At 55.1% G+C, this 26,859-nt stretch overlaps 1 protein-coding gene across 2 annotated transcripts in view; it reads right to left on the bottom strand.

Moving 5' to 3' along the window:
- Positions 1 to 23,563, bottom strand: part of GRIK5 (glutamate ionotropic receptor kainate type subunit 5) — a 63,581-nt gene extending 40,018 nt beyond the window's left edge. Inside the window, exons 1-11 of one of the 2 annotated variants that reach the window (XM_070771110.1) lie at positions 22,455 to 23,563; positions 18,830 to 18,958; positions 18,356 to 18,520; positions 15,728 to 15,825; positions 15,466 to 15,631; positions 12,571 to 12,749; positions 10,738 to 10,791; positions 10,497 to 10,658; positions 8,626 to 8,778; positions 8,228 to 8,332; positions 7,993 to 8,100 (exon numbers count right to left, since the gene is read on the bottom strand). In XM_070771110.1, the coding sequence (XP_070627211.1) occupies positions 7,993 to 8,100; positions 8,228 to 8,332; positions 8,626 to 8,778; positions 10,497 to 10,658; positions 10,738 to 10,791; positions 12,571 to 12,749; positions 15,466 to 15,631; positions 15,728 to 15,825; positions 18,356 to 18,520; positions 18,830 to 18,908 (1,269 nt within the window). In that variant the 5' untranslated portion in view covers positions 18,909 to 18,958; positions 22,455 to 23,563. The remainder of the gene's footprint in view (positions 1 to 7,992; positions 8,101 to 8,227; positions 8,333 to 8,625; positions 8,779 to 10,496; positions 10,659 to 10,737; positions 10,792 to 12,570; positions 12,750 to 15,465; positions 15,632 to 15,727; positions 15,826 to 18,355; positions 18,521 to 18,829; positions 18,959 to 22,454) is intronic. The other variant, XM_070771111.1, reaches the window with a different exon arrangement.
- Between the last annotated feature and the right edge of the window lie 3,296 nt (positions 23,564 to 26,859).

Here is a 26,859-nt window from a genome sequence, read left to right as displayed (position 1 = left end):
CAATACAGAATTACTGAGCTCTGGGGTAGACGCACAGTATTTTGCAGCTCCTCCCATCAAGAGGTAGAGTGGATTTCCTCACTTCTTGGGTCTGAGCTGGCCTCAAGACTTGCTTTGGCCAACGGAGTGTGGTGGAAGTAGCGCTGTGTGACTTTCAGCGCCTGGGTCCTCAGGCAGACCTCTTGGGACCTCAGCGTAAGGAAGCCTGGGCCAGCCTGCTGAAGGATGAGTAAGGATGAATGGACCGAGGTATGCTGGCCAACAGCCCAGCCTAGACACCAGCTGCACACAACCGCAGTGAGCGCAGCAGAACTGCTCAGGGAATTCCCTGGTGGTCCAGTGGTTAGGGCTCTGCACTCTCCCTGCCAAGGGTCTGGGTTCGATCCCTGGTTGGGGAACAAAAATGCCACAAGCGTCAAGATGCAGTCAAAAATAATTAAGTAAATCAATACATCAGTTTTAGGGACTCCCCTGGGGGTCAAGTGCTTAGGATTCTGTGTTTTCACCACCGAGGGTGTTGGCTCAATTCCTGGTCGGGGAACTAATATCCCACAAGCTGCATGCTGCGGCCACATTAGAAAAACAAAACAAAACTGTTCAGTTGCCCCATAGCATCATGAGAAATAATCATTATTGTTGGAAGCCTCCAGGTTTGGGGGCAGTTTGTTATACAGTGGTAGGTACTATGGTGTTAGTCGCTCAGTCACGTCTGACTCTTCTTGACCCCAAGGCCTGTAGCCCACCAGGCTCCTCTCTCCATGGGATTCTCCAGGCAAGAATACTGGAGTGGGTAGCCATTCCCTTTTCCAGGGAATCTTCCCTACCCAGGGATCGAACCTGGGTCTTCTGCATTGCAGGTGGACTCTTTACCATCTGAACCACCAGGGAAGCCTGATAGGTACTAGAAGGTACCTATAAGATACTGCAGACTGGATTCCTGGACCCCAGCAAAGCCCCTGAGCTGAGGGGAGATGGGGCAGAGGGAAGTCAGTACTTTTCTCTCTCTCCAAAGCCACATTTCTAAATCCAAACTTGTGGAACTGAGAGTAGGGATGAGATGATGCTAATAATAGCAGCAGCAGCTAGCATTTCTTGTGGGCTTGCTGTATGACAGCTATCCTGTCAGCGTAGGAGGTCGGTATTATTACCTCTATTTGAGAGATGAGGACACAGGTCCCTAGAAGTGAAGTAGTAAGTGGTTGAGATGGACAAGTCAGGCTGAGTCCACAGCTCTGCTCTTAAGCTCTGCGCCAGACTGAACTCAAGTGGACAGAATCAGAGGGCAGATCTGTCAGTAGCCAGATACAGAGATGGGGGTGAGGGAAGGGAAGGCCAGGTATCGAAGCCAGAGAATCAGAAATTAGGAATTCTCTAGACAAGCCAGTGTTGGAGCTGGAAGGCTCTGGTACAGACCTCTTGACATACAGAGGAGGAAGTCAAGTGCCTTGCCCAAGGTCACACAGCCGAAGCAGGGCAGTGGGAAGGGGAGATGGAGCAGAGGCTGGATTTGAAACCCATTGCTGTACTTGCCAGAGCCCTCATTCCTTCCATCAGGCCGCTCTCCCAATTCAAGACTGAGGCATCTGGGCTGTAGATTTGGGTTCAAAGCCTCAGGATCAGGGTGGGAACTGACAGAGCCAAAAATAAGGGCTGAGGCCTGGGAACAGAACTCAAGGTCGGAAAACAGTGATCTAGCGTTCAACCTGCAGTCCCAGACCATCAGAGCTGGGGGCCTGAAGGAGCCTCTAATCCAAGGTTTTCAGACTCCTTCAAAAAAGAATCTTCTGCAGAAAACCCAGCATTGCAGACAGTGGGATGTTGCTAAGTCTGATTCTAAGAATTCATCCGAGTGGCTATGCACCTGCGCACAAGAATGCAGGTCGAGGGGAGTCACGGCAGCGCCTCTCGTAGCGGGAACAAAGACTGAAACAGCCTAATTTGGAACAGGTTAAAAAGATTATTGATGTCATCAAAGAATCCCAGGCAACTACTGAAATAACAAGTTCTATAAGATATATTAAGAGGAAAAAAACAAGCTACAGAACAACGTGTACAATATGCTCTTCTTTGTGAAGGCAAGAGTGGGGATGTGCTTGTATATGCTCAGATATTTCTGGGAGGATGGGGAAAAAATGGGGGACTGGAGAGGGAAAGAGACAGATTTTTTTCACTCCTTACCCTCCCTGCAAGCCTTGAATTCAATTTAATGGAGAATTAAATTGAATGCTATTTAATTCTATTTAATTACTTCTGTCCCGCCCCCAGTTTAACATTTTTAATTTTAAAATATTTAAAACATCTTAAAGATGATATGTAAATGTATATGAAAATGCAAAAGATCAAAAGAACCAAAGCAATCCTAAAGTCGAATATGAGAACTGAAGGGTTTACCATAGCTTTAACACAACTTAAAGCCATGGTGTTTTAAGACAATGTGGTAGTAGAGCAAAGACAGACAGACAGACAGTAGAATGAAGAATCTGTACATCCACAGGTAAATGTATGCTTGATTTAGGTGGCGCTAGTGGTAACCTGCCTGCCGATACAGGAGACATAAGAGTCGTGGGTTCAATCCCCGGGTTGGGAAGATGCCCTGGAGGAGGGCATGGCAACCCACTCCCCTATTCTTGCCTGGAGAACCTCATGGACAGAGGAGCCTGGCGGGTTACAATCCATAGGGTCACACAGAGTCAGACACAACTGAAGCAACTTAGCATGCAAGCATGCATGATTTATGACAAGAGTAAGACTGTAGCGAAAAGAGAAAGAATGAACATTTTGATAAATGATGCCTTTCAGTAAAACATCCATATGGGAAGAAAGTATTCTGACCACTCCTCCTCACATGATACATAAAAAGCAATTCTAGGTGGACTGTAGATCTAAATGTAAAAGACCAAATTATTACAAAGAAACATACAGGAAAATAGTATGTTTATGATTTTGGGGTAGGCAGAGAATTCTTTTTTTTTTTTTTTGTCCATGCCTTACCACATGTTAGATCTTAGTTCCCCAACCACCGATCAAACCCATGCCCCCTACAGTGGAAATGCAGGGTCTTAACCACTGGACCACCAGGGAAGTCCCAAGAATTGTTAAATTCTAAAAGCATTAAGCAGAAAGGGGGAAAAATGGACTTTAGGAAAATTAAAAATCTTTTCCTCAAAAGATACCACTGAGGGGAACTCCCTGGTGGTTGAGTGGTTAGGACTCCACGCGTTCACTGCCAAGGGCCCGGGTTTGATCTCTGGTCAGGGAACTAAGATTCCAAAAGCCACACAAGTGCGGCTGGAAAAAAAGAAAACACAAACCTCCGAGCGTGAAAAGGAAAGTCACAAAGTGGGAGAAGATCTCTGCAATGCATATTCCGACAAAGAACTTATATCCAGAATACACAAGTATATTACAAATCAATAAAAAGGTCAGATACCCCAAATTTCTGAATATACAGAAAGCTTTGAGCAGGGACCTCCCAAAAGGAGATTCCAGATAGGCAATAAGTGAAAAGTGGTCAACTTCCCTGACCATTAAGGAAACGTACGTGAAAATCACAATAGGGTCGGCGGCTTTCTGCACTCAGCACCAGCAGAAGTGAGTAGCGACTGGAATCCTCCTCCATACACCATGGGTGGGGATGGAGATGGGTACCATGGCTTAGGAAGATCTTTTGTTAGTATCTGTAGAAGCTGAAAACCCCAGCGATTCTTCTCTTGCCTATACACTTGACAGGAATGCGTATCCGTTCACCAAAGGGCATGTGGCAGAGTATCCACAGCAAGACCATTCACGACAGCAAAAGAACTAGAAACAGCTCCAACACCCATCAATTTGGTGGGTAAATAAATCGAGGTTCGTTCATGTAACACAACAGGTAACAACACTGAAGGCTTCCCTGGTGGTTCAGCGGTAAAGAATCTGCCTGCCAAGCAGGAGACATTGCTCAATCCCTGGTCCAGGAAGATCCCCTGGAGAAGGAAATGGCAACCCACTCCAGTGTTCTTGCCTGGAGAATCCCATGGACAGAGGAGCCTGGCGGGCTACAGGCGATGGGGTCGCAATGAGTCGGACGTGACTTTGCGACTGGACCACAATGAGACTAAACCATTTGCAACAAAGTTGGTGAATCTCACAAATGTATGCACAAGACAGAATACAGAATATGACGCCATTTACGTGAAGTTCAAAGCAGGCAAATCTACTCTGTGGTGATAAAAGTTGAGACCGTGGCAGGAGTTAAGACACCTGAAGGGGCATGTGGACGGCTGGTCCCACAAGTGTGCTCAGTTACTGAAAATTCAGTGATCAGTACACTCATGATTCGTGAAAGTTTCTGCATGCATGTTACACTGCTAGGGAAAAAAAAAATCCCTTGAAACTAAAACCAAAAATGTTAAAGTAGGATGGGTTCTGGAAAATTCTTCACAAGCTGCTTGCCTCGACCCTTTCATGAAGCCAGGACCCAACTCCATATCCATGACTTCCTGGAGCTCAGTTTAAAGAACCTTGATCTAGTCTACCACCCTTCACTCTGTCATGAATATTTTAATTCCCTCATTTTACAGGAGGAAGCTGAGAACAGAGAGAAGAGACCCACCTGGTGACCAAGTGTACAGACAGCTGGGCCAGGTCTAGAATGGAAGTGAAGGCTTGGAAAGAAGCAGAAATCGACGTGTTGTGGTTCAAGGTAGAGACACGTGGGCCCTGCCATCTTCCAGTTAGGCCACTCATGTCCCCTAACCCTCCTGTGCCTTATTTTTGTCTGAAAATTGGGAGTCACCATGGTACCAGCCTCAGGACTGCCATGAACACTGAGTAACACCAGCAAAGGACTCAGCACACAGCTCAAAGACGCTGGGCATGATGATTGCTACTCTTTTGTGGGGGAGCCATGCCATGTGGCTTGTTTGTGCTGGGATCTTAGTTCCCTCACTAGGGATTGAACCCATGCCTCCTGCAATGGAAGTCTGGAGTCGTAACCACGGAACCGCCAGGGAAGTCTCAGTTGCTATTCTTATTGAGGATACCAGGTCAAAAAAAAGAGAAAAAAGGGATTCCCATGTGCTCAGCATGTTTTGCCAGCAGGACATTGCCAGGGGGTCCTCTGATCTCATGCAATCCTCCTACAGCCTTTCAAGGTGGGACTATTAGACCCATTTACAGATAAAGTATGGAACCTAGAGAGTCGGACACTAAGGTCCAGGTGAAGTCAGGAATGCAAGTGAGGTCTGTCTGATCCCAGAAAACCAAAGAGCAAGATAAGATGTCATGCCTTAATGAAAAGGAACGCCAGGAAAGGAGTAAACTCTCTGGGATGGCCCAGCATGGCATCATCCCCTGGGACCCGTCCCACACCCGCAGCTTCCCTGTGGGACCTCCTTCAATCTTGGCACCAGCCTGATCTCTCAGCTCCAGACATGTGGACCCCACCCTGGGGATAACCCCAGCCTCCACGCCATCGAGGACCTCCTCCTGCTCCTTCCCTCAGGCCAGCCCATCAGCACCCCACATCAGGTCCCTCCCTCCCCACACCCCCAGCCCAGCTCAAGCCTCATCCTCCCATCTGACCTGGAGCATCTCTCTCCTGCAGTCTCCCTCAGGGCCCAGCTTTTCCAAACATCCAGATCTGGCCCCGTCCCTTCCGGTTTAACAGTCTCCAAGGTACATGCCAGCCACTTCAGTCACGCTGGACTCTTTGTAGACTGCCAGGCTCCTCTGTCCACGGGATTCTCCAAGCAAGAATCCTGGAGTGGGTTGCTGTGCCCTCCTCAAGGGGATCTTCCCAACCCAGGGATCAAACCTGCATCTCCTGCATTACAGGCGGATTCTTGACTGCTGAGCCACCAGGGCAACCCCTCCAAGGTACAGAATGAGCATGACTAAGCTCTTCAGAGGCCCCTCCCCACCTGTCACAGTGTTCACTGCTCCTCCATGTTCGCTGGGTGCCAGGCACCATCCCAAGCCCTGGGGACCAGAGCGGGAAATAAGACAGGTCCTGACAACTTCGTGCCCCTCCCACCGGTGCCCAGGCTGACTCACGTCTGTGTTGCCAAGTGCCTGGCACAGGCCCTGCCCAGAAACATGAGTCTGAGAAAGTTCATGAACAGAGAGGCACACTGAGGCTGCTGCTTCCACATTCAACCTGGCAAACACTTCCTGAGGCCCCTCCTCCTGGGAGTTCCTCCTGCCTGGGAGGCCAGGCCCCCTCCTCTGTGCACCCAACTCCTACACAGCTTCTAAAGCCCCATCTAATGCCACCTCCTCTGTGAAGCCTTCCTTCCTCAGGCTTTTAAAAGTTCAGGCAGCCCCTCCTTTCTGTGGGGCCCCCTTATAACCCTGGCTTGGAATGATTGTGTCCAGGTCTGCCTCCTTCATCAGACTGGGATCCCCTCCCCGGGGCCACTGAAAGACAGAGAGACCACGAGACCACCTGTGACTCATCCCGGTGATACTCTGGGATTTGTATCAGATCTGGTGCAGCTTCAGTAAATATTTGTAGAATGAATGAGCAAATGAATGACTCCATCACAAGAAAAATGAAGGTTAGGAGGAGGGCAACACGGGCTCAGGGGCCCTGGGGAAAAGGGGAGACAAGTGGCTGGAAGCCCCCCAGGTCATGGCTGTGCTCTCCTGACATCCCCGCCCTGACGTCTGCCCCTGCTCCCTACCCAGAACCCCAGGAAGCCTCTGGGGTGCACTCCACCTCCACGTGTGCAAGGAGGTGCTCCTTCTCCCAGTCAGCCTGGCCTGGCCCTCAGGGCCCCTCGGTGAGGCTGTTAGGAAGCGTCTGGTTTCCCGTCTACAGGCCATCTGTCCCTCCCCAGCAGGCTCGCTGGCCCTTTTCCAGAGGGAGGCGAGGCCCACACTAGGTCAGGAGTTCCCCAGGGACCAAGGGAATGGCTCAGCGTGCGACACGCTGCTTTAGGGGCCTCTGCCGTCCTGCGGAACCTGTGTAATCCTCCCAAGCTCAGCGTCCACAGCTATCGGCCAGCCCAGCTCACAGTGACCAGGGGGTTCCCCCAGACAACAGATACCACCCGGCCAGGGACCCGGCTGCTCCGAAGCCCAGCGGCTCGGGGCACCTTCCTGCTCCCCAGGTCCTGAGCATCTCCCCTCCCCGACCTCCTGGCAGGAGGCAGAGGGTTCAGGGGACAGGGCAGGGGTTGCAAGTATGTCCCTCAGCTCCAGCCAGGACCCAGCTTGTAAACTGCTACCTGACCATCAAAAGGAGAAAGACAGGACAGACCTCACCGAGCAGCTGAGAGGTTTAAAGAGTGATGCCTGCCAGGGCCTAGCACGCTGCCTGATGTAAAAGCAGGTTCATAAATCCTCGCTGACACACAACGGCTCCTTGGTCTCCGACCTGGCGAAACGTAGGACTGGCACCCCAGGGGCCACAGGACCATGATCGTGCCAGGGCTCAGGAAGGGGAGGACTGGCCTTTAGAGCACAGTGCTTAAGACCCAAGCTTCGGAGATGCAGAGACGTGGCATCCATCTCGGCCATGCCTTACACTTGCTGTGTGACCTGGCCCAGTCGCTTCACCTCTCTGAGCCTCTTCAAGATGGTATTAAGTAAGCTGGTGTGTGTCAATAGGCTTGGAGGGCAAATGTGACAAAATGACCTTTCCCGCGATGGTGATTCACGGGGGCCCACCCTGGGCTGGGCGCTGTGCAAGGCCCCTGCCTGTGGTGCCAGTGGAATGCTCATGCTGACAGCGGTTCCCGTCTCTGCCAGGCATTGGCAGGCTGGCAGCTCCCGGGGCTGGACCTGGCTCTAACGTCAGAGTCTGTGCCCGCTGAGGCTCCAGCAGCAATTAGGCAGGTGACATCTTGTCCACAATCAGGGGTCGTTGGGTGCCCGGGTGACATCTCCCCTGTTCCGGGTGCTGGGCCAGCCCTGGCAATGCATCCCGCCTCCTCACTAGGACCAGGCAGGGGCACCGCTCAGCAGAGGCCGCTGCATCCACGGCCCACCCCCACGAGGGCCACTCACCAGGATGGTCGTAACCACCAGCGTCTTGTTGGCCAGCGTCTGCGACAGGTTGATGTCCAGGGTGGTGGCGTTCATGGCCAGCGTCCGGTTAGAGTACCACACCCCAATCTGAGGCAGAGAGGGCGCTGTCAGCACGGGCACCGCCCCACCAGAAGATGCCTCAGCCCTCGGGCCCTGCCCTACCCTTCCCCCCAACCCCATCAAGGCCCCCCGGCCTCACCCTGGGGAAGCTCACCTCCCGGTGGCCCTGCCGAGACTTCTCCAAGATGCGCAGCGTGTAGTTGGTCCTCTGCCCTTTGCTGTTGAACTCAACCCGCCCGGTCAGCCCGTCATACTCTACCTAGCAGGGCGGGAGGAGGGCAGAGGGAGGGGTGGCAGGGGCCCAGAGGGAGGAGACGACAATGAGAGAGAGAGGGAGAGGGACCAGGAAGGACCACAGGGGAACGGAGAGGAGGCGGGACAGAGAAACGGGGAGAGAGCAGCACAGACGGAGGAAGGCCGGGGCCAGAGGGAGCATGGAGGCGGGGAGCGGGGTCGGAGGCACAGGGAGCGGGGCGCGGGGGGACACAGTGAGTGCCCCCGCGCCCGAGGCAGGCTGCCGCGCCCCCTCGGCCCGCCCCGCTCCCGGCTCACCATGCGCAGGTAGTTCATGAGGCTGGTCCCGTGGGGCCAAATGTTGGCCGACGTACAGGCCAGCGGCTTCACGCCGATCTCCTGGCTGCGGTTCAGCTCCCGGACGGCACTCACCACCACATGCACGGCGTCAAACATCAGGGCAGCTGACAGCTGGGGGGTGGACGGTGGGGTGGGGGGCAGAGACGGGGAACGGGTGGGAAAGACGGAGTTCAGCCAAGGGAGGCCCGAAGCTCCGTGGTGTTTACCCCCAAGCCCTCAGACATTGCTCTCTCCAGGAATGTAAAATCATGAGGTCAGGAGCGAGGAAGGGTTTCTCCCGTCATGAGGGCGGCTTGTCCTGTGTGGCATGAGTCTTGGGAAGAGCACATCCAAGAGGGTTTGCTTGGACGGCCAGCTGTCACCCCCATAGCGGGGAGGTTCGTGGGCACAGGAATCCATGCGTCTGTGTGGCTGACATGGGGTCATGGAGGAGGCGAAGGGAGACAGCTAGAGCCCCTGTCTGAGTGTGCCCAGGGACACACTTATGTGGGCGGGGCTGGACAAACGTGCATATTTGTCTATCCGTTGGGGGAGGGGCGCCATGTGCAGGAAACAGGAGAGCATCATGAGGGTTATGAGCCCGGCGCTGGGTGGCAGGCGACTCTGAGCTAGAGGCCTGGCTCTGCTACTAATATTTCCTGCAGAGAGCTGAGTCCACACCCCTCCCCAAATCTCCACTTCCTCCCTGGTAAAAGTAAAGGTAACAGTTAACTCTGCCTCTGAGTGCTTATGTGGGGTTCCAGGGGGAGAACACATGCAAAGAACTCAAAACAGCGCCTGGCACCCAGTGAGGGCTCGACACACACAGGCCGCTGGGCTGTGTCCGTGAATTCGGGGCGTGTCCTGGGAGAACGTGTCTCAGCGAGCTGGGTGTGACAGCCTGAGTAGCCGTGTGGTGTTGGTAGGTGCAGGGTGCGGACGGATGCGTGTCTGTCCATGTATGTGCGTGAGGGCTCTGCACGCACACATCTGAACGCGTGGCTCGGTGTCTGTTTAAGTTTCTGGGCACAAAGGTGTGTCTTCTCGGTACCCTGGTGTCTGACTAGATGTCTGTGAACAAATACACGTTAAGTATGCATCTTTTGTATGTCTGCATTTATTCAACACACGTTTTCGGACATCTACCCTAAGCCAGCTGGTTTTAGGTGTGGGGATACAATAATGAACAAAACAGATAGAAACCCCTGCCCTCATGGAACTTACAACCTAAATCCCTATAAATACATCTAAGCACAACATACAGCAAGCCACGGGGTGATTAGACAAGCAAAGACAGGTGCTATGGAGAAGAACCCAGCAGGGAAGGGGGCTAAACAGTGGGTGTGTGTTAGTCACTCAGTCGTGTCCGACTCTCTGTGACCCCATGGACTGTAGCCCTCCAGGCTCTTCTGTCCATGGGATTCTCCAGGCAAGAATACTGGAGTGGGTTGCCATTTCCTTCTCCAGGGGATCTTCCCGACCCAGAGATGGAACCCAGGTCTCTCACATTGCAAATAGCGGGTAGTTGGCCATTTTTAAAATAGGGGGGCATTTAAGCAGTAACTTGGTGATGAGGGAGCGAATTGCTAGCTCCCTGGGGATGTGCATGCAGAGCAGCAGGAAGAGCAAGTGCAAAGGCCCTGGGGTGTGCATGTGCTGGGGCACCTGGAGGTGTGGCTGGAGCAGGTGGAGAGGAAGAAATGGGCCAGACTTAACCCCGGGGCTGCACTGTGAGGCCTCCTGGATGAACTCAGAAAGCAAGAGGGCTACTGGGGGTTCTGAGCACGATCGGCCGAAGCCTGAAGGGGCCCCATGAGTGTCTGTGTGCTGGGAGGAGGGCGCGAGCTCACCGCAGGGCCGGGGTAGGTGCTGGCTTCACAGTTCTCCCTCCAGGACATGTTGAGGCTGCGCACGAACTCAGGATAGAAGGGGTGCGAGGTGTTGAACATGGAGAAGCCCAGGATGTTGGAGGAGTCCTCCACGACCCCGTCCAAGTGCAGGATAGGGAAGTCCTGGGACCGAGAAGAGGGCGTGAGGCTGGGGCGGGCCCGCCTGGGGCAGAGGCGGGTGGGGGCTGCAGGGGGTACGCACCATGGTGGTGAGGATGTACTTGTAAAATGCTGAGGTCATTCCCAGCTCTGAGGCCTGGAGAACAGAGGAGGCAGAAATGGGAAGAAGCTGAGAGACACCCCGTGGGAAACAGTAAGAGACACCCAGGCACAGAGAGAGAGACAGGGAAAAAGGGTGGAGGCAGGATAGGTAACTTTAACTTTAACCCCCAGGTTGCCCCAAAGCCAAGTTTGGGGCTGCTATCGTGTAGGGCTCAGCCTGGTCACAGGTCAGAAAGACTACGCCTTGCCATCTTTAAAAGCACTTTGCCATGAAAAGATGCCCATTTAAATCTCAAGATTTGGGGGAATTCCCTGGAGGTCCAGTGGTCAGGACTCTGCGCTTCCACTGCAGAGGGCACAGGTTCAATAGGGAATCTAGGAGCCCACCTGCCTCGCAGCATGGCCAAAAAAGAAAAGATTTTAGAAAATAAATAACTTTCAAGATTCACGTTGTGAGCCCCCTTTCTCACAGTCCTCAAGGAGAACAAAGTTGGAAGACATCTCAGGCCAGCAGTGCCCAGTTCTGTCCCGCTCTGATCATTAGAACAGGAAATGGCATCAGCCCGCATTTCCTGCGTGGCAGGAGCTGTTAGCGCGTGGTTACAGCCCCTTCCAGGACAGGAACGTGCGGGCCGGAGAGGAAGGTGATCACTGGTCACCCGGCTCACATAGAAGGGGCTGGGACCCCGGCCCAGGCCTGCCCTGCCTGCCTTGAGAACCCAAAATCTTTTCTCTCAGACGCCTGCCTCAAGAGCCCCATGGATGCTGTCACACTTCTTTCCTAGAAGCTACACTCAGCAATGACATATGGTTTTAATTTTTTAAAAGCTGGAGAAAAATAAATAATACAGATTAGATTATCAGGAAAATTAAGAGCAGGGAACAATGAATGATTAATGAACATGGGTCACTGGTGGGTGGAACTTGGAGGGCCCTGAGGTGGGAGGGGAAGGTCCTGGGGCCGGCCCGTCCTGGGTGGCCTTGAGCCAGTCTACCTCTGCCCCCGAACGCCTGCTTCTTCATTCACAAAATGGTGTCATACTTGCCCTGCAGGGTGGGATGAGAGCCAAATACATATATACGCTGTGCTACGCTAAGTCCCTTCAGTCATGTTCATCTCCTTGTGACCCCATGGACTGTAGCCCATCAGGCTCCTCTGTTCATGGGATTCTCCAGGCAAGAATCCTAGACTGGGTTGCCATGCCCTCCTCCAGGGGATCTTCCTGACCCAGGGATTAAACCCGCATTTCTTACATCTCCTGCATTGCCAGGGGGGTTCTTTACCACTAGTGCCACCTGGGAAGCCTATATAATTTTTTTTTTTGGCTGAGCCGTGCAGCTTGTGGAATACTAATTCTCCGACCAGGGATCGAACCCATGTTCCCTACGGTGAAAGTGTGGAACCTTAACCACTGGACCACCAGCTAATTCCCAAGAGCCAAATTAAAGAAGACACGCAAACACCCCAACACAGACCAGGACGAGCACTCAGTAAAGACCACAGGGCACTCCCAGTATGCCAACATCCACCCTGGGCCAGGGGCCATCCTGGTGCCTCCCCACCATTCCCTCATTAACCCTCGGGCAACCCACTGAGGTAGGACGTATTTTCAAAAAGGGTAGGCAACTGTCCAGGATCCAACCAGGGGTGCAAGCGGGAAGAGACAGAACTTCCTGGTTAGTGCTTGCACGTGGGGAGCGGGGCTCCGGACCGCCCCGCGACCACTGAGGGCCTCGGCTGACTTGCTCTGTCACCCCACGTTTCTGCTCCTGACCCTGCAGGGCGTCAGAGACGGGGCAGGGAGGGACCCACCTTACGGAGAATGAGGTGGGAGATGGATGCGTTGGCGTCGATGATGATGGTGGACACTTTGTCGTCACGGATCTCCTTGAGCAGGGGCGTGGGGTCCCGGCTGTCATCCAGCATCCTCACAGACAGCGTCTCCTTGGAGATGAGGAAGCCACGCACCAGCTCCTCCAATCGCAGCAGGCCTGAGGGAGGGAAGAGGCCCTGAGTTAGAGCCCCTCCGTGTGCCCGGATGGGAGCGGCTGCTCCCTCCTCCCTAACACAGGGTAGCTGGGGAGAGGACGCGGGGCAGCTGTCCAGAGCGCAGCTGGCTCTCTTGGGGCGCTGGGCCAGGACCTCCCCTGACCTCCACACACCCGTCTTCTGCCACCTTTCTGCCCCCAACGGGCTGCGTCACAGGCACGCACACTTTGCACGTGTGGAGCCGCAATCTTCTCTTCTCGCCAAACCGGCAGTCTCTCGGGGTCAGCGCACAAACTCCAGCCGGCCAGGCGCTCAGGCCAAAACCTTTGATGGCAGCCTGGCTTCCTCTCCGTCTCACATCAGTGCCCAATCCACCCAGGCTCGAGTTTCAAAGCATACCCCGTGGCACTGAGCCACCATCACCGCCCTGGCCCAGGCCGCTGCCATCTCCTGCCTGTTACAACGACTGCACCCGCCCCGCACCCCCAGGAGAGCCTGTTCCCCGGGCAGCAGCCAGAACTGCTGTAAGCAGGCATGTCCCTGTCTGTTCCAAACCCTCCGACGCCTTCTCATTTGTTCAGAGTGAAGGCCAAAGTCCTCACCGCCCCCAAGGCCCCACTCCATCTGCCCACGCGCCTCATCTCCCTGACCTCAGCTCCTCTCACTCACTCTCAGCCATGCTAGCCTCCTCGTTCACACACACGCACACACACACGTGCACACACACACCCCCCCCCCAGTGGCCTCGGTGTTTGCTGTCCCTTCTGCCTGGAACACTCTTCTCCAGATCCCCACTCAGCTCCCTCCCTCACCACCTTCAGATCTCTACTCAAATGTCACCTCCTCAACAAGGCCCAAGCCCACCAGCCCATTTCAAATACCATCCACTGCCCCAGCTCTCCAAGTTCCTGTCATCTTCCTCTATTTATCCACAGAACTTTATATATATAGATAGATAGATAGATAGATACAGATATATATATACATACACACACACACACAAACATACACATATATATACTTTTTTTTTTTTGGCTGTGTTGTGCAACATGGGATCCCAGTTCCCCAACCAGGGATCAAACCCACAGCCCCTGTATTGGAAAGTCGAGTCTTAACCACTGGACTGCCAGGGAAGTTCCTGTGCACAGGACTCAACACTGCTGACTGGACCACATCTTCTCTATGTTTACCACCTGGCTCCTCTCATTAGCTCTAACAAGGGCAGGGACCCCTGGCCTGGCTCACGCACAGCCTGATACCTAAGACCAAGAAGAATGTCTGGACCACGCCAAGTGCAGGAAATACCTTACGAAAGGGGACTTCTTCCTGGAGGTGACTGAGCGTGGTCCTCTCTCTCTCCAGCTGCACACCCACAGGCCCACCAGCCCCCTAGACGTCCCCACTTGACTGTCTCAAGGACACCTCAAACCCACTGCGTACCCCAGAACTGACCATCCCTTCCTCCTCGGGCAGGACCTGGTCACCGTCCATGACCCCTCTGGCCTTCCTCACGATGCTCCTCAGATCCACCTGAGGAGCCACCACCTGAGCTCTAACCAAGACCATCCCTCCCCACCTCTGGGGGCTCTCCCTGCCACGTCTCCTGTCACTCTCCAAGTCTGCTCTCTACACTGCAGCCAAAGGGCCCAGAGAGCTCTTCTTGTGACACACTCCCCTGCCTAGCACGGGTCCTTTCCCCACCCTCCATCACTGGGCTTCCCTGATGTCTCAACGGGTAAAGAATCCACCTGCAATGCAGAAGACACAGGAGACACATCTGTGTTCCATCCCTGGGTGGGGAAGATCTCCTGGAGGAGGAAATGGCAACCCGCTCCAGTATTTTTGCCTGGGAAATCCCATGGACAGAGGAGTCTGGCGGTCTACAGTCCACGGGGTCACAAGAGTCAGACACGACTGAGTGATTTAGCACATCACCTTCAGGATAAAACACAGGCCCGGAGCAACAGAGCCCCATCTCTGGGTCCTGCTTCATTACTTCCACACAGGGGGCATCTTTGAGCCTCTCTGGGCCTTGCCTCTGCCTTGCTTTCTACTCAGTACCCACGCCTTCCCTCCTCTCCCACCTCAACTCATCCCCACCCTTCAGGTCCAGCACAGAGGTCACTTTCTCTGGGAGGCAGCCTCTGAGGCTCTCAGACCAGGGTAGGATCACCGCCCGCTCAACTCCTGAGAGCTCGCATCACTGAATCACAACCGCTCGACCACCGTGCGACCCAGTGGCCCCGGAGCTCCAGGAAGTCAGGGACCCAGCCTAGCACTACTCACTGAAGACACGCTGGGACCTACAGGGCCCTGCTCTGAGCCATGCCTAGTGATGATCTGCACATTAAATGGTCTCCTTGGGGGTGGGGGAATGAGAAGCTCTACAGAACCAGAGATCTGGGTTCCTAAAGGGAAAGGGATGTGGGGAGAAGGAGAGACTGTGTCTGACTCCCCCAGACCTTACAACCAGGGGCACCAATGACTGTGAAAGACTAGATCTCTTGGGAAGAGGAGTTTGGGGAAACAGAAAACAAAGCCTCCCATCCTCCTCCCTCGGAATTCCCTGGCAGTCCAGTGGCTAGGGCTCCGCATTCTCACCGCCAAGGGCCTAGGTTTGACCCCTGGTCGGGGAACTAAGATCCCTCAAGCCGCAAGGTGTGGCCAACAAAATCAAATAAGTGAAAATGAGATAAAAAAAAACCCGTTCTCCCTCACACTCGGCCTTGGCGCAGATGAGGCTGGCCGAGGGGTAGTTGAAGGACTTGAGGATCCGGGAGACGGCCAGGCTGACGTCCTCGTTACTGGGGTACAAGCTGACGGACGCGAAGCGGAGGTACTGAAGGCGGGGCGTCTCCTCGGGACCCACCTTGATGTGGGGGATCTAAAGAGAGAAGAGCTTGTGCTCCCATCCTGCTCCCCTTCCCCGGCCCTCAGCCTCCAGGGACCCGCCCTCCCACCCCCCAGGCTCGCCTCTCACCTCCTTCTCTCCACAGATATGGCTCACCGTGGAGGCAGACGCGGGGCTGGAGGAGGGTCCCAGGACAGACACAACCCCCTTGGGCAGGATCTGACACACTGTGAGGGGCAGGAGGAGATCGCAGATTCAGGCGCCTGCTTCCTCCTCTCTGTCCCCACCCTTGGGGACCCTTCCCTGGCCCAGGAGAGAACCCCACACTCCACACAGGGCTGCCTGATCCTCCTCCCCGTGCCAGGCACCCGGAGGCCCGATCCCTGACCTGGCCATCGCAGGGGGAAAAAACAGAGGGGCCACGAGACAGAGGTGGACAGGGAGACACGGCAACAGAGAGCCAGGTCAGAGCAAGAGAGAAACAAAGAGGGGAAGAGGAGACACCAAAGACCTCCTTCTGGCTGCAAATCCAGTGTCTGGTTTCTCAGCCTTTGTCTTTCTCAACCTTTTTAACCACATAAAACCTAGGGTACGGGGCTTCCCAGGTGACTCAGTGGTAAAAGAATCCACCTGCCAATGCAGGAGACACAGGAGAGGCACGTTGTAGCCCCGGGTCAGGAAGATCCCCTGGAGGAGGAAATGGTAACCTGCTCTAGTATTCTTGCCTGGAGAATCCCATGGAGAGGACGCTGGTGGGCTGCAGCACATGGTGGCAACAGCCAGGGTTCCCTCTATGTTCTACACCCCAAACACCGTTCCTCTGTTGCATTTACTGGCTCTTTCTCCCCTTTTCTTTCTTCTTATACACGTGTGCGTCTCTAGGCTGGGAGGCGGGCAGAGTCTTGTTTTCACCTGCCCAGTGCCCATCCTCATGGCAGAACTTGAACTTTCCCTCAGGGAACCACATGGTTCCCAGAACTGATTGATTCCTGACCCAGGATCAAAGAACCACATCGTCCTGGCTACAGGGATCGGTTCAGAGATGGGGACGGGCTCAAACTAGGCCATTGAGAGCCTTCCCCAGGTCCCCTGCTAAAATTATCCCTGGCTTTGCTAAACTGGAGAGATGTAAAGTTTTGACCTGTTGTGGCCATCCTGACACCAGCTGGGGGGGGGCACTCCTGAAAACAAAACCAACTGAGAGGAAAGTAGGGCCCAGAGATGAAGACACAGAGCTCCCTGGAACACCACTTGAGTATCTGTATTAAGCCATGCCAGAAACAATCCAGGGATATCATTCGAGTACCTGGATCCAAGCAAGCCCCAAATTAATCTTTAGGTTATTTTGCTGTTGTTCAGTCACCAAGTCATGTCTGACTCTTTGCAACCCCATGGACTGCACCACGCCAGGCTCCCTTGTCCTCCACTATCTCCCGGAGGTTTGCTCAGATTCATGCCCATTGAGTTGGTGATGCTATCCGACCATCTCATCCTCTGCTGCCCCATTCTCCTTTTGCCTAAAATCTTTCCCAGCATCAGGGCCTTTAGTGACATGGCCTGATAAGTTGTTTTTCTTAAGTCAGCCTGAGTTGGGTTTCTGCCACCCAACAAAGAGCATCGTAACTAAACATCTCATTTTCCTCCAAATGTACTCCCTGTACGCCTTCCGTGTTGGTGAGGGGGCCGGGGTGATCATTCACACACACCACATCCCTGGAAATGATCCTCAGCTTTGATCTTTCTCCTAATGGTCAAGTCACCAAGTCCTGTCTCTTTTTTGTCCTCAGATTTTCTCACATCTTTCTCCCTCTCTTCAACTCCTCCTCCCCTGTCCTATCTCAGGGCTGTCAACTCAGGCAGTCACCAGCCTCCTCATCAGCCACCCAAGTCTAGCCTCCAAGTTCTACTTTCACCAGCTCCCTGCTCCAAACCCATCAATGACTCCCCGCTGCCTGCAGGTGAAGATGGCATCTTTCAGCCTCCTCGAGCTGACCTGTCAACCTGCCCAGCCTCACCTCCCATCACCCAGCTATACTCTAGTCTCTCACGATCCCTGCAAACAGGTACTGAGCCCAGGTGGTCAGGCTGAGTGCAACCCCACATCATGTTCCTTGCCTCCAAACACTCAGTCCTCCCCTCTGCCCCAGCTCCAGACTACAGGCACATGCCTGGAACACCATCTGCCTCCACACCCTCCAACCCAGTCTCTCAATTTGTGTTCTGTGCTACTCCAGCCAAAAAAGTCCAGGAGTCACTGGAGCCCATTTGGCCCTTCAAAGATCTGAAACAAACGTCAACAAAATAAAGGTTCTGATAAGGTCTGCAGGGAAGAAATCTAAAACTCGTTTGAAGGTCCACTAGTCTGTGTCCCAGCACGTCTGTTCAAGGGACATTCACTCACTCTGTGAGAACTCAATAGACTCATGAACCCCTACTAGAGGGCTGGTTGTGTTTCACAGGCTGGATCTTGAGCAATGCCTCTCTTTCTAGATCCTGCTCATGTTTCAGAGCTCAGCTTCAGGTTAGTCTTCTCCGGAACACCTTTGCTGTCCCTGCCCCTGAGGCCTCCAGCCCCACTGCCTGGGCCCCTCGTTACTTAGCTCTGGGGGCTAAGCATCCCCAGCCAGTCATGAAGCTTGTCTTTCAAATGAGGCCCTCGGGTCCTCCAGGGCAGCACCCAGAATAGGGCAGGCTGAGGGAGGGATGGAGGCAGCAGCCCGGCCTGCCTCACCCCCGCCCCCCCGTGGCCCTGCTCACTGGTGTCCGTGGTCTCGTACTGGCTGTCCCGCTGCAGCTCAAAGATGTCCACTTCCACGCGGGCCTTGGCTGGGACCTCGATGATCCCGTTGATCTGCTCCCGGGCCAGGGCCAGGGCCAGACGTTCGCCGCGGCCACACACGGTCTGGTCGTCCAGGATGGCAGCTGAGGCAACACAAGAGTTGGGGACCATACTCTTGGGTCCTGAGGGAGGAGGGGCTGGGCTCCTGGACTCCTTGGCTCTGAGGTAGGGCTGGAGGTGGGGTGAAGGGGTCCAGACTCCTGCATCTGAGCCTGGAGAGACCTGGGATGCTGACTCCTAGGCTCAGGGGGAGGAAGAAGCTGGGCAGGGGCTGCCAGACTGCGGCCCGGATCCCTGGGTTCCTGAGGGACCGGCATGATCAGAGAAGAGCCCCAGTGCCCAGTGGGAGGGTCTGTGGGGAGGCAGGATGGAGGGGGGCTTCAGGGCCTCACCCATGCGCAGTGATGAGAGCACCTGGCGGCTGGGGCTGGCGAAGGCGACAATCAGCAGCAGCAGCAGCTCAGCCGGCATCTTCCTCCCCTCCTCATGGGGACGCAGCTGCCGCGGCCCCCACTCGCCACCTGCAGGGAGACCCCCCCGCCCAAGGGGAGATTGCCAAAACGGGGGCTTCTGAGCCCCTCTGTGGACTGCCGGATGGGGTGGTGACCACAGAGCCTGGGACGCAGTTGCTGAGCTCCGAAGGGCCCTGCCCTCATTAGAGCTGACAGTACTGAAGCCATCGCTGGGGGCGCCAAGACTCAGGAGACTAGCAGTGGTGGGGGCCGAGGCTCACGGCACCCCAGCACCAAGGGGGAGAAGCACTGATGGAGGATGTTCACAGCTACCCAAATGGGAGGGAGATATGAAGAGGATCTCAGGTAAGAGCAGATTCCAGGGACTATCTCCACCCCAATAGGAAACCAGGAAGTGCCACCCCCCACCCAGTTCCGCCCCTGTCTCTGGGCAGGCAGCCGTTACTAGGCAACAGAAACCGGCTGGAGAGGATGCAGTGGTTGCTAGGCAACCCCATCCCAGGCCTCACTTGCCACCTTCCTGACGTCCCTGGTTCCCACAATCCCACGGGGAGAGGAGCCTGGACATCCGGGGTCTGGAGGGGAAAGTATCCGGGAGTTAAGAAACTTGGGAAGAGAAAGACACATGGAGACACACAGATGGAGACAGATGGGAAGATCCAAGGCACCTAAGGGGCTAAAAAAGAAAAAAGGGGAAAAAAAAAGAGTAATGAGGGAGAAAGACAAAAACAGACAGAGAGAAAGAAGAGAGGCTGGGGGTGGCAGAGATATGAAGAAACTCAAGAAAGGAAAAAGGGAAAATAGGCCAAGATATAAGGGAACAGAGAGATGATGCGAAGACAAGAGAATTGGGAGAAACAATGGAGAGAAACATTTCTCTCGTAATGGGGAGAAACAGAGAAGAAGAGTTGTAGGAAGAAGAGGACAGGACTAGGAAAGAGAAAGAAGGAGAAGACAGAAAACAGGGAGACATGGAGACAGAGTGAGAACGGGCAGGGCAGGGAGAGGAAGAGAGTGGGCAGGTAGAAGAGAGGGAAATCAAGACACGGGAGGGGACTTCCCTGGTGGTCCAGTGGTTAGGACTCCAGGCTCCCAGTGTAAGGGGAGCAGGTTCACTCCCTGGTAGGGGAACTAAGATTCCACATGCCAAGCAGTGTGACACACACAAAAAAGACACAGGAGGGACACAGAATGGAGAGAAGACACAAATCTACTCGAGATGCCACCAGTAAGCTGGATGGAAGGAGTGAATAAAGCAGGGGGGGCGGTGGGCACTATCTGCTGAATCGCGTGCCAAACTATGGCATCCCCCTGCTCTAGGGAGCTGAAGACTAGTGGGAGCCAGTGAGTCTCTGCTTCCCACAATTGCTCCAGTGCCCTTGCCTTCTGTAGGGGGACCACTGGGCAGGGATGAGTCTGGCCAATTGCATGGCTCCCCTGGTCAAGGGCCGGGCCCCATGGGAAGGGACACTTGGGTTTTAGGCTGGGGAGATGGCAGAATGAGACCCACCGATGGAGGAGGCAGAAGCACACGGCAACACTTCACATCATCCCTTGTAGCCAGAAAAACCTAGGCCAAGGCCGCCAGAGACTCCCTGGGTCCCTGCTCTGCCGCCACCTCCCAGGTGACCTTGAACAGGTCCCTCTCTCTCAGGACCTCTGGGAAAGACAGGCTGAGGGTAGGAGGGCCTGCTGGACCACCTGGGGCCTCTGGACTGTAATCTGCATCGAAGGTGAAGGCCTGTCAAGGGTGCAGAACCGAAAGAGGCAGGGCGAACCCAGAAGAACTCACAGGGACAGGGGTGTGCAGGGCGGGGCTAGGAGAGTGGTGCGAGTGAGGGGTCATCCTGAGCTCCAGGGGCTTCTGGGGACAAATCAGGGAGGAGACTAGAAACATAAAGACCAAGAAAGAGACAGGGGCCAGAAGGGCAGGGACCCGCAGGTGGCAGACACCGGTGGGAGCTGAAAGAGACAGTCAAGGGACTTGGCTGGGGCAGCAGATGGACAAAGAGGTACAGACAGAAAGACAGACAAACCAAAGGGAAGTGAGTGGGGCTCAATGAGGGAGAAGGACACACAGACATCACCTAGAAGTGAGACACCAAAGGGGACAGAGACAAGAGGGAGAGCGCAGAGAGAGAGGAGGGCAGGGAATCAGGCCCAGAGACTTAAGCAGAGCCAGATAAAGATGGAAACACAGCAGCTGAGTGAGCGGAATGGGCCCTGCCAGGAGAGGAAGACAGACAAGTGGGCAAGTGAGAAATATAGCAAAGGAGAGAGGGCAAATGGGGTGAGGGATAGAGAAAAAAGATGAACAGGTACAGGAACAGAGGGGAGGAGAGAGATCACCAAACTCTGACAAGGAGGGCTAGTCGGAAAGAGAGAGATGGAGAGAAAAGGTCTATGAGCCACACAGCTTCTCTAGAGAAGAGGAAAGACCAAGCGGGAGAGACAGACACAAGATTGAGAGACAGACTCCCCAACATGGAGAGAGGAGAAAGGAGAGTCAAGGAGGGAAACGGAGGGAGGGAAGAAGAGTGAGTGACCTGGAGGGGCACAGGCAGGGGACAAGCACCGACACATCCATCCATCTGCACAGAGGAGCATCCTGGAAGCAGGTCAACCCTAGAGACTGCAAGCCCCAAGGCAAGGGGAGGACTCAGAAGGGGAAGAGAGAATAGGGGGCCCGGGAGATCATCACGGAAGAGACAAAGTGGACCGCAAAGCAGGGCAGTGGCTAAGGAGTGAGGGATGGAGGAGACAGGATGAGGAGTGGATCTGGGGGAAGAAAGCAGAAAGTAAGAGAAGGAAGACGGCCTCCAAGCCCAGAGGTGGAGACAGAGGCAGACAGGTGAGCAGAGGCCCCGGCAAAGTGAACAGTGGACAGAGGGCAGTGGGGAGAGGGTGAGACCAGGCAGAGGATCCTCCCAGACAGAGAGGAGACAGGAGAGTTTTGAGAGACGGGAGGGAGGGGAGGGAGACCGGGAGGTCCATAGAGACACACCAAGAAAAGGCTGGGCTCACCGCAAAGAGAAAGAAGTTGGACAGAGTCAGAGAGAGGTCCAACAGACACATGAAATGGGAGATTCAAAAACGGAGAAAAGACACTTCCAGGAGACAGAGACCGGCTGGGATGGGGCCCACGGTAGGTGGAGAGGATGAGGTTCAGGGGAAAGGAGAGAGAGACGGGAGCAGAGTGAGAGAGCACAGCCGGCCACCGCGGACCGAGGCTGGAGCTAGCAGGGGCGGAGACCAGCCAGGAGTCCCGGAGGCGGAGTGAGGCCGCGAGTCAGAGCCAGATCAGCCCCTCAGGAGCCCAGAAGCTGGGGGGCTGAGGGGCACGGCTGAGCTGGGCAATGAGAAGAAGGGGTGAGGAGAGGCTAGGGGAAAGGAGGTGGGGAGATGGAGGGTGCAGGGCAGGCCCTTGGTGGGGGAGGGTGTCTGCCGGTCGGGGGGATCAAGGGGATGTGGGCCCCCCACCAGCCGCCGGCAGTGAGCCCAGCCTTCCAGGCCCAGGCCCAACCCGCACCCTGCAGACACTCACGGATCCTGGTGGGACGGAGGGCTGGGCTCCCTCGAGGCCCGAGGATCGGATCGACAAGGGGGAGATGCTCCGGCGCTGGGCGGCGTGGCTGGGGCGGGGGGAGAGGGCAGTCCACAGGGCCCCCTCCCCCGCCTCTTGCGGTGGCCCCCAACTAATCCCAAACAGGGGGCTCCCCGGGGGGGCAAGGAGGAAGGACAGGTGGAAGAGAAGAGGGCGGGCAGGGAGGGGAGGAAGGGGAAAGGAGAAAATGGAGGAGGGAAGGGGAGAGAGGAGAGGGGAAGGAGGCAGGAAGGTGAAAACGCAAGGGAGGGGGCACAGGCAGAGCCGGGGGAGGGGGAAGCCGGCCCAGGCAAGGGCCCCCGCCCCCTCCCCTAGCCGGGCCGGCCTGGGGGGGCCACGGGGGGCGAGGCCTGGGTGGCGACAGGGAAGCCGGCCATCAGGAGAGGTGGGGGAGGGGAGGGCTGGCTGGGGGGGGGAGGGGGCCACCCCTTCCCCCCTCCCCCCTGGAGCCCGGGCCGGCCCTGGATGAGGAGGCTGGGGCCTGGAGTCCTCAAGCCCTCAACCCGCGCCGGGAAGGCATGCTGGGGGCGGGGAGAGGCGGACGAGTGGCGGGGCCGGGGTGGAGGGGGTGCTGGGAGACCCCGAGAAGAGCCGCCGCCGACGAGCCGGGCCGGAGAGGTGGAGAGATGGAGAAGAGGAGGGAGGGGAGGATGGAGAGGAGCAGGTGGAAGAGGAAGGCGGAGGAGGGTGGGGTGTCCCGGGGCGCCCAGCGCAGGGCCTCAGCGGGAGGGCCTGGCCACGGACTCCTGGTCCCTTGCGAGGAGCAGCCGCCGGCTCCGGGCTCCCAGCTGGGCCTCCCTCCCCGCCGCCGCCGCCGCCGCCGCCACTTCTTCTCCCCTCCGAGGCCGCCGCCTGCCTGCCCGCCTGCCGCCCGCGCTGGGTCCTGGAGCGCAGGGGGGCGGGGGGAGAGAGGAGGGAGACAGGGAGGGAGACAGGGAGGAGAGCGGGCAGGAGGAAGGGAGGGAGGCAGGCGGAGATAGAGAGAGAGGAAGACGGAGAGAGAGGGAGAGATCGGAGGGAGGGGAGTCGGGGGAGGGGGAGCCCGTTGGTCCGGCTGGGGGGCCCCCGCGAGGAGAATGCTGATGAGGGCAAGGCGCTGCATTGGACAGAGGGCCCACCCCTCGGGCCACCTCCTCCACCACACCATGCCACCGCCCTGCCCGGGCAGCCCTTGGGCACAGGCGCCCACAGGAGACAGAGACTGAGAGGCAGGGAGACCTGGGGAGAAGGCCATGCAGCTGGGGGAGAGGGCTACGGAGATGAAGAAAAATGCAGAGAAACGGCAAGACAGCCATCAAGAGCCACAGAGGTGGACCAGGGTCCACAAAGCCCACAAGGACAAGGACAGGAAGAAGCCCAGCGCAAAGAAAGGGCCATCGAGACAAGGGAGCAGACCACAGAGACAAATTAAGGACCTCGGAGGCAAGGACAGCTGGTGGACCCAGAGAGCCCCTCGTGAAGAGGTGGACAGAGGGAAGCTGGTGGACTGAGGCCCTCGGGCACAGAAGACATGGGGAGTGGTCTGGGGTGACGGGAGAAGAGGCCCACAGAAACTGGAACAAGGGCGCACATCACGGAGACTGGGAGGAGGGCCAGGGAAAGGGGGAGCGGGTCATGGACCTGGAGGGAGGCCCACAGGGGCCAGAAAATCCAGAAAGGCAGAATGAGGACCCAAAAGACCCACTGAGGCAGGCACAGCGGGCCTGTGGGAAAGAGGGAGTAGCCCCTAGAAACAGGAATAGCCCCCAAGGAGAGGCAGGGATGGGTGGTGAGTAGGGGAATTCTCCATGAAGCAGAGAAATCCTGGGGACCTGAGTGGGTGGGGAGGAGAGTCACCCACCCGAGCATAGAGGCAGTGGGAAAGGTCAGGGAGCTGGAGGGCAGAGCCCACAGAAGTGGGAGACCCCCTCCCTCTGGGAGAGAGCTGAGCAGGGCAGGGGGATGGCAGAGAGAAGCAGGAGTGGGGGTGGGTGGTGCACGGCTGGGTGGGGGGTGAAATTTGGGGGGAAGGAACATGACAGTTGGTGCTGAAGGCTGAGTCCGTGACTCACCACCACCCCCAATGCTCGTGATGGGGAGGAGACACTAATGCACTCACTCACGTGCAGCCCCCAGCACACGTGACTGCATGCCTCGCGAGAAGGCACACAGTCGGCACGTGGCAACTCTCACATCGGCCTGGCACAGAAGTCCCTCTGCAGCTGGCATGTGGGGTGGCCCCAACATACATCTGCCACATATATTTGACCCTGAAGGACCTCTGACTTTGCATACCCCTCCTCACGTGATTTAAGGAACCCCCAACACCCACTCTCAGCTCCAGCTAGGTCTGAAAGCCCAGATTTACAGTGGCCTCCAGGCCATTGCTTATGCAGGGACCCCAGCATAGAATGATATTCTCTCTAAGCTGATCCTGTCCCAGATGCCCTAGTCCCGTGCCACCACCTCCATAAAAACTGATGCAGGCCTCAGCTTACTCCTGCATCATCTGAAGTGAAGCGACCTAGTCAATCCAGATAAACTGGGAATTCCAAGCTGAAGGTATAAGCAAAAAGATAAGTCAAGCTGGACCCTTCCGTTTTCAAGTGGGGAAAGGAAGCCGCTGAAGAGTGAGAATCTGCCCAAGAGCATGGAACCCCAAAGGCTGAGTCTAGCTTCCAGGTTATCTGGTTCCTGCCCCTGGTGCTTTCACCCTGAAAGCAATAATGCATTCATCCGGACTTCCCAGATGGTGCTAGTGGTAAAGAACTCTCCTGCCAATTCAGGAGATGTAAGAGACATTGGTTCGATTCCTGGTTCGGGAAGATCCCCTGGAGGAGGTGCATGGCAACCCACTCCAGTATCTTGCCTGGGAAATCACATGGACAGAGGAGCCTGGTGGACTACAGTCCATAGGATCACAAAAGAGTCCGATATGACTTAATGACTAAACAATAACCATCTAGGGTTCATCCAACATCCCTTCTACCCTGAATCCACAGCGAAAGTTCCCTCTATGTTCTACACCCCAAATACTGTTCCTCTGTTGCATTTACTGGCTCTCTTTCTTCCCTTTTCTTTCTCCTTATACATGCATGTATCTCCAGGCTGGGAGGCGGGCAGAGTCTTGTTTTTACCTGCCCAGTGCCCATCCCCATGGCAGAACTTGAACTTTCCCTCAGGGAACCACATGGTTCCCAGAACTGATTGGTTCCTGACTCAGGATCAAAGAACCACATCGTCCTGGCCACAGGGATCAGTTCAGAGATGGGGACGCGCTCAAACTAGGCCATTGAGAGCCGTCTCCATAGGGTGGCAGAGTCAGACACAACTGAAGTGACTTAGCACGCATGCAGTGCATGCATCCATTTGGTATGAGGCTCTGGATGTCCCACCTGAGTGGGACCTAAGAGTGTAGATCTTGGAGTGCACTCCTGTGTTAGTATCCTGGTTGTGTCTCTTCCTAATGATGAGACATAGGGACTTCCCTGGTGGTCTAGTGGTTAAGACTCAACGCTTCCAATGCATGGGGTATGAGTTCTATCCCTAGGTTGGAAACTAAGGTCCTGCATGCTGCACAGCCAAAATAAATTGTTTTAAAAAGGAAGCACTTGAGATCCTAATAAAAATAACTCTTACACAACTTTTTTGAAATTTTTAAAAATTTTTATTATAGTTGATTTACAATGTTGTTAATTTTTGCTGTACAGCAAAGTGATTCAGATATACATATATATGCTTTAACATTCTTAGTATTTATTATTATATATCTGGCTATGTTGGGTTTTAGTTGCAGCATGCAGGATCTTTCGTTTGCAGCGTATGGACTCTATAGTTGTGGTGCATGGGCTTAGATGCCCCAAGGTGTGTGGGATCTTAATTCCCTGACCAGGGATTGAACCTGCATGTCCTGCATTGGAAGGCAGATTCTTAACTACTGGACCACCAGAGAAGTCCCCTCATATTCTTTTCCATTATGGTTTATCACAGGATATTGAATGGAATTCCCTGTGCTATACAGTAGGTCCTTGTTGCTTATCCATCCTATATATAATGGTTTTTATCTGCTAATTCCAGGCTCCCAATATTTCACTCTCCCACCCCACATTCTTGGCAACCACAGGTCTGTTCTCCGTATCTGTGAGCCTGTTTGCTTCATGGATATCTTCTGTTGTGTCATGTTTTAGATTCTATGTATAAGTTACATCATATGGAATTTGTGTTCCTCTTAGTTGACTTACTATGATAAACTCTAATTCCATACATATTGCTGCAAATTGACATTATTTCATTTTTTTATGGCTGAGTAGTATTCCATTATGTATATATACCCCATCTTCTTTATCCATTCATCTGTTGGTGGACA

Source organism: Bos indicus, chromosome 18 (assembly GCF_029378745.1).
Source record: "Bos indicus isolate NIAB-ARS_2022 breed Sahiwal x Tharparkar chromosome 18, NIAB-ARS_B.indTharparkar_mat_pri_1.0, whole genome shotgun sequence".
Classification (NCBI taxonomy): domain Eukaryota; kingdom Metazoa; phylum Chordata; class Mammalia; order Artiodactyla; family Bovidae; genus Bos; species Bos indicus.
Note: the sequence above shows the minus strand (reverse complement) of the source record. Positions and strands in the feature narration are given on the sequence as shown.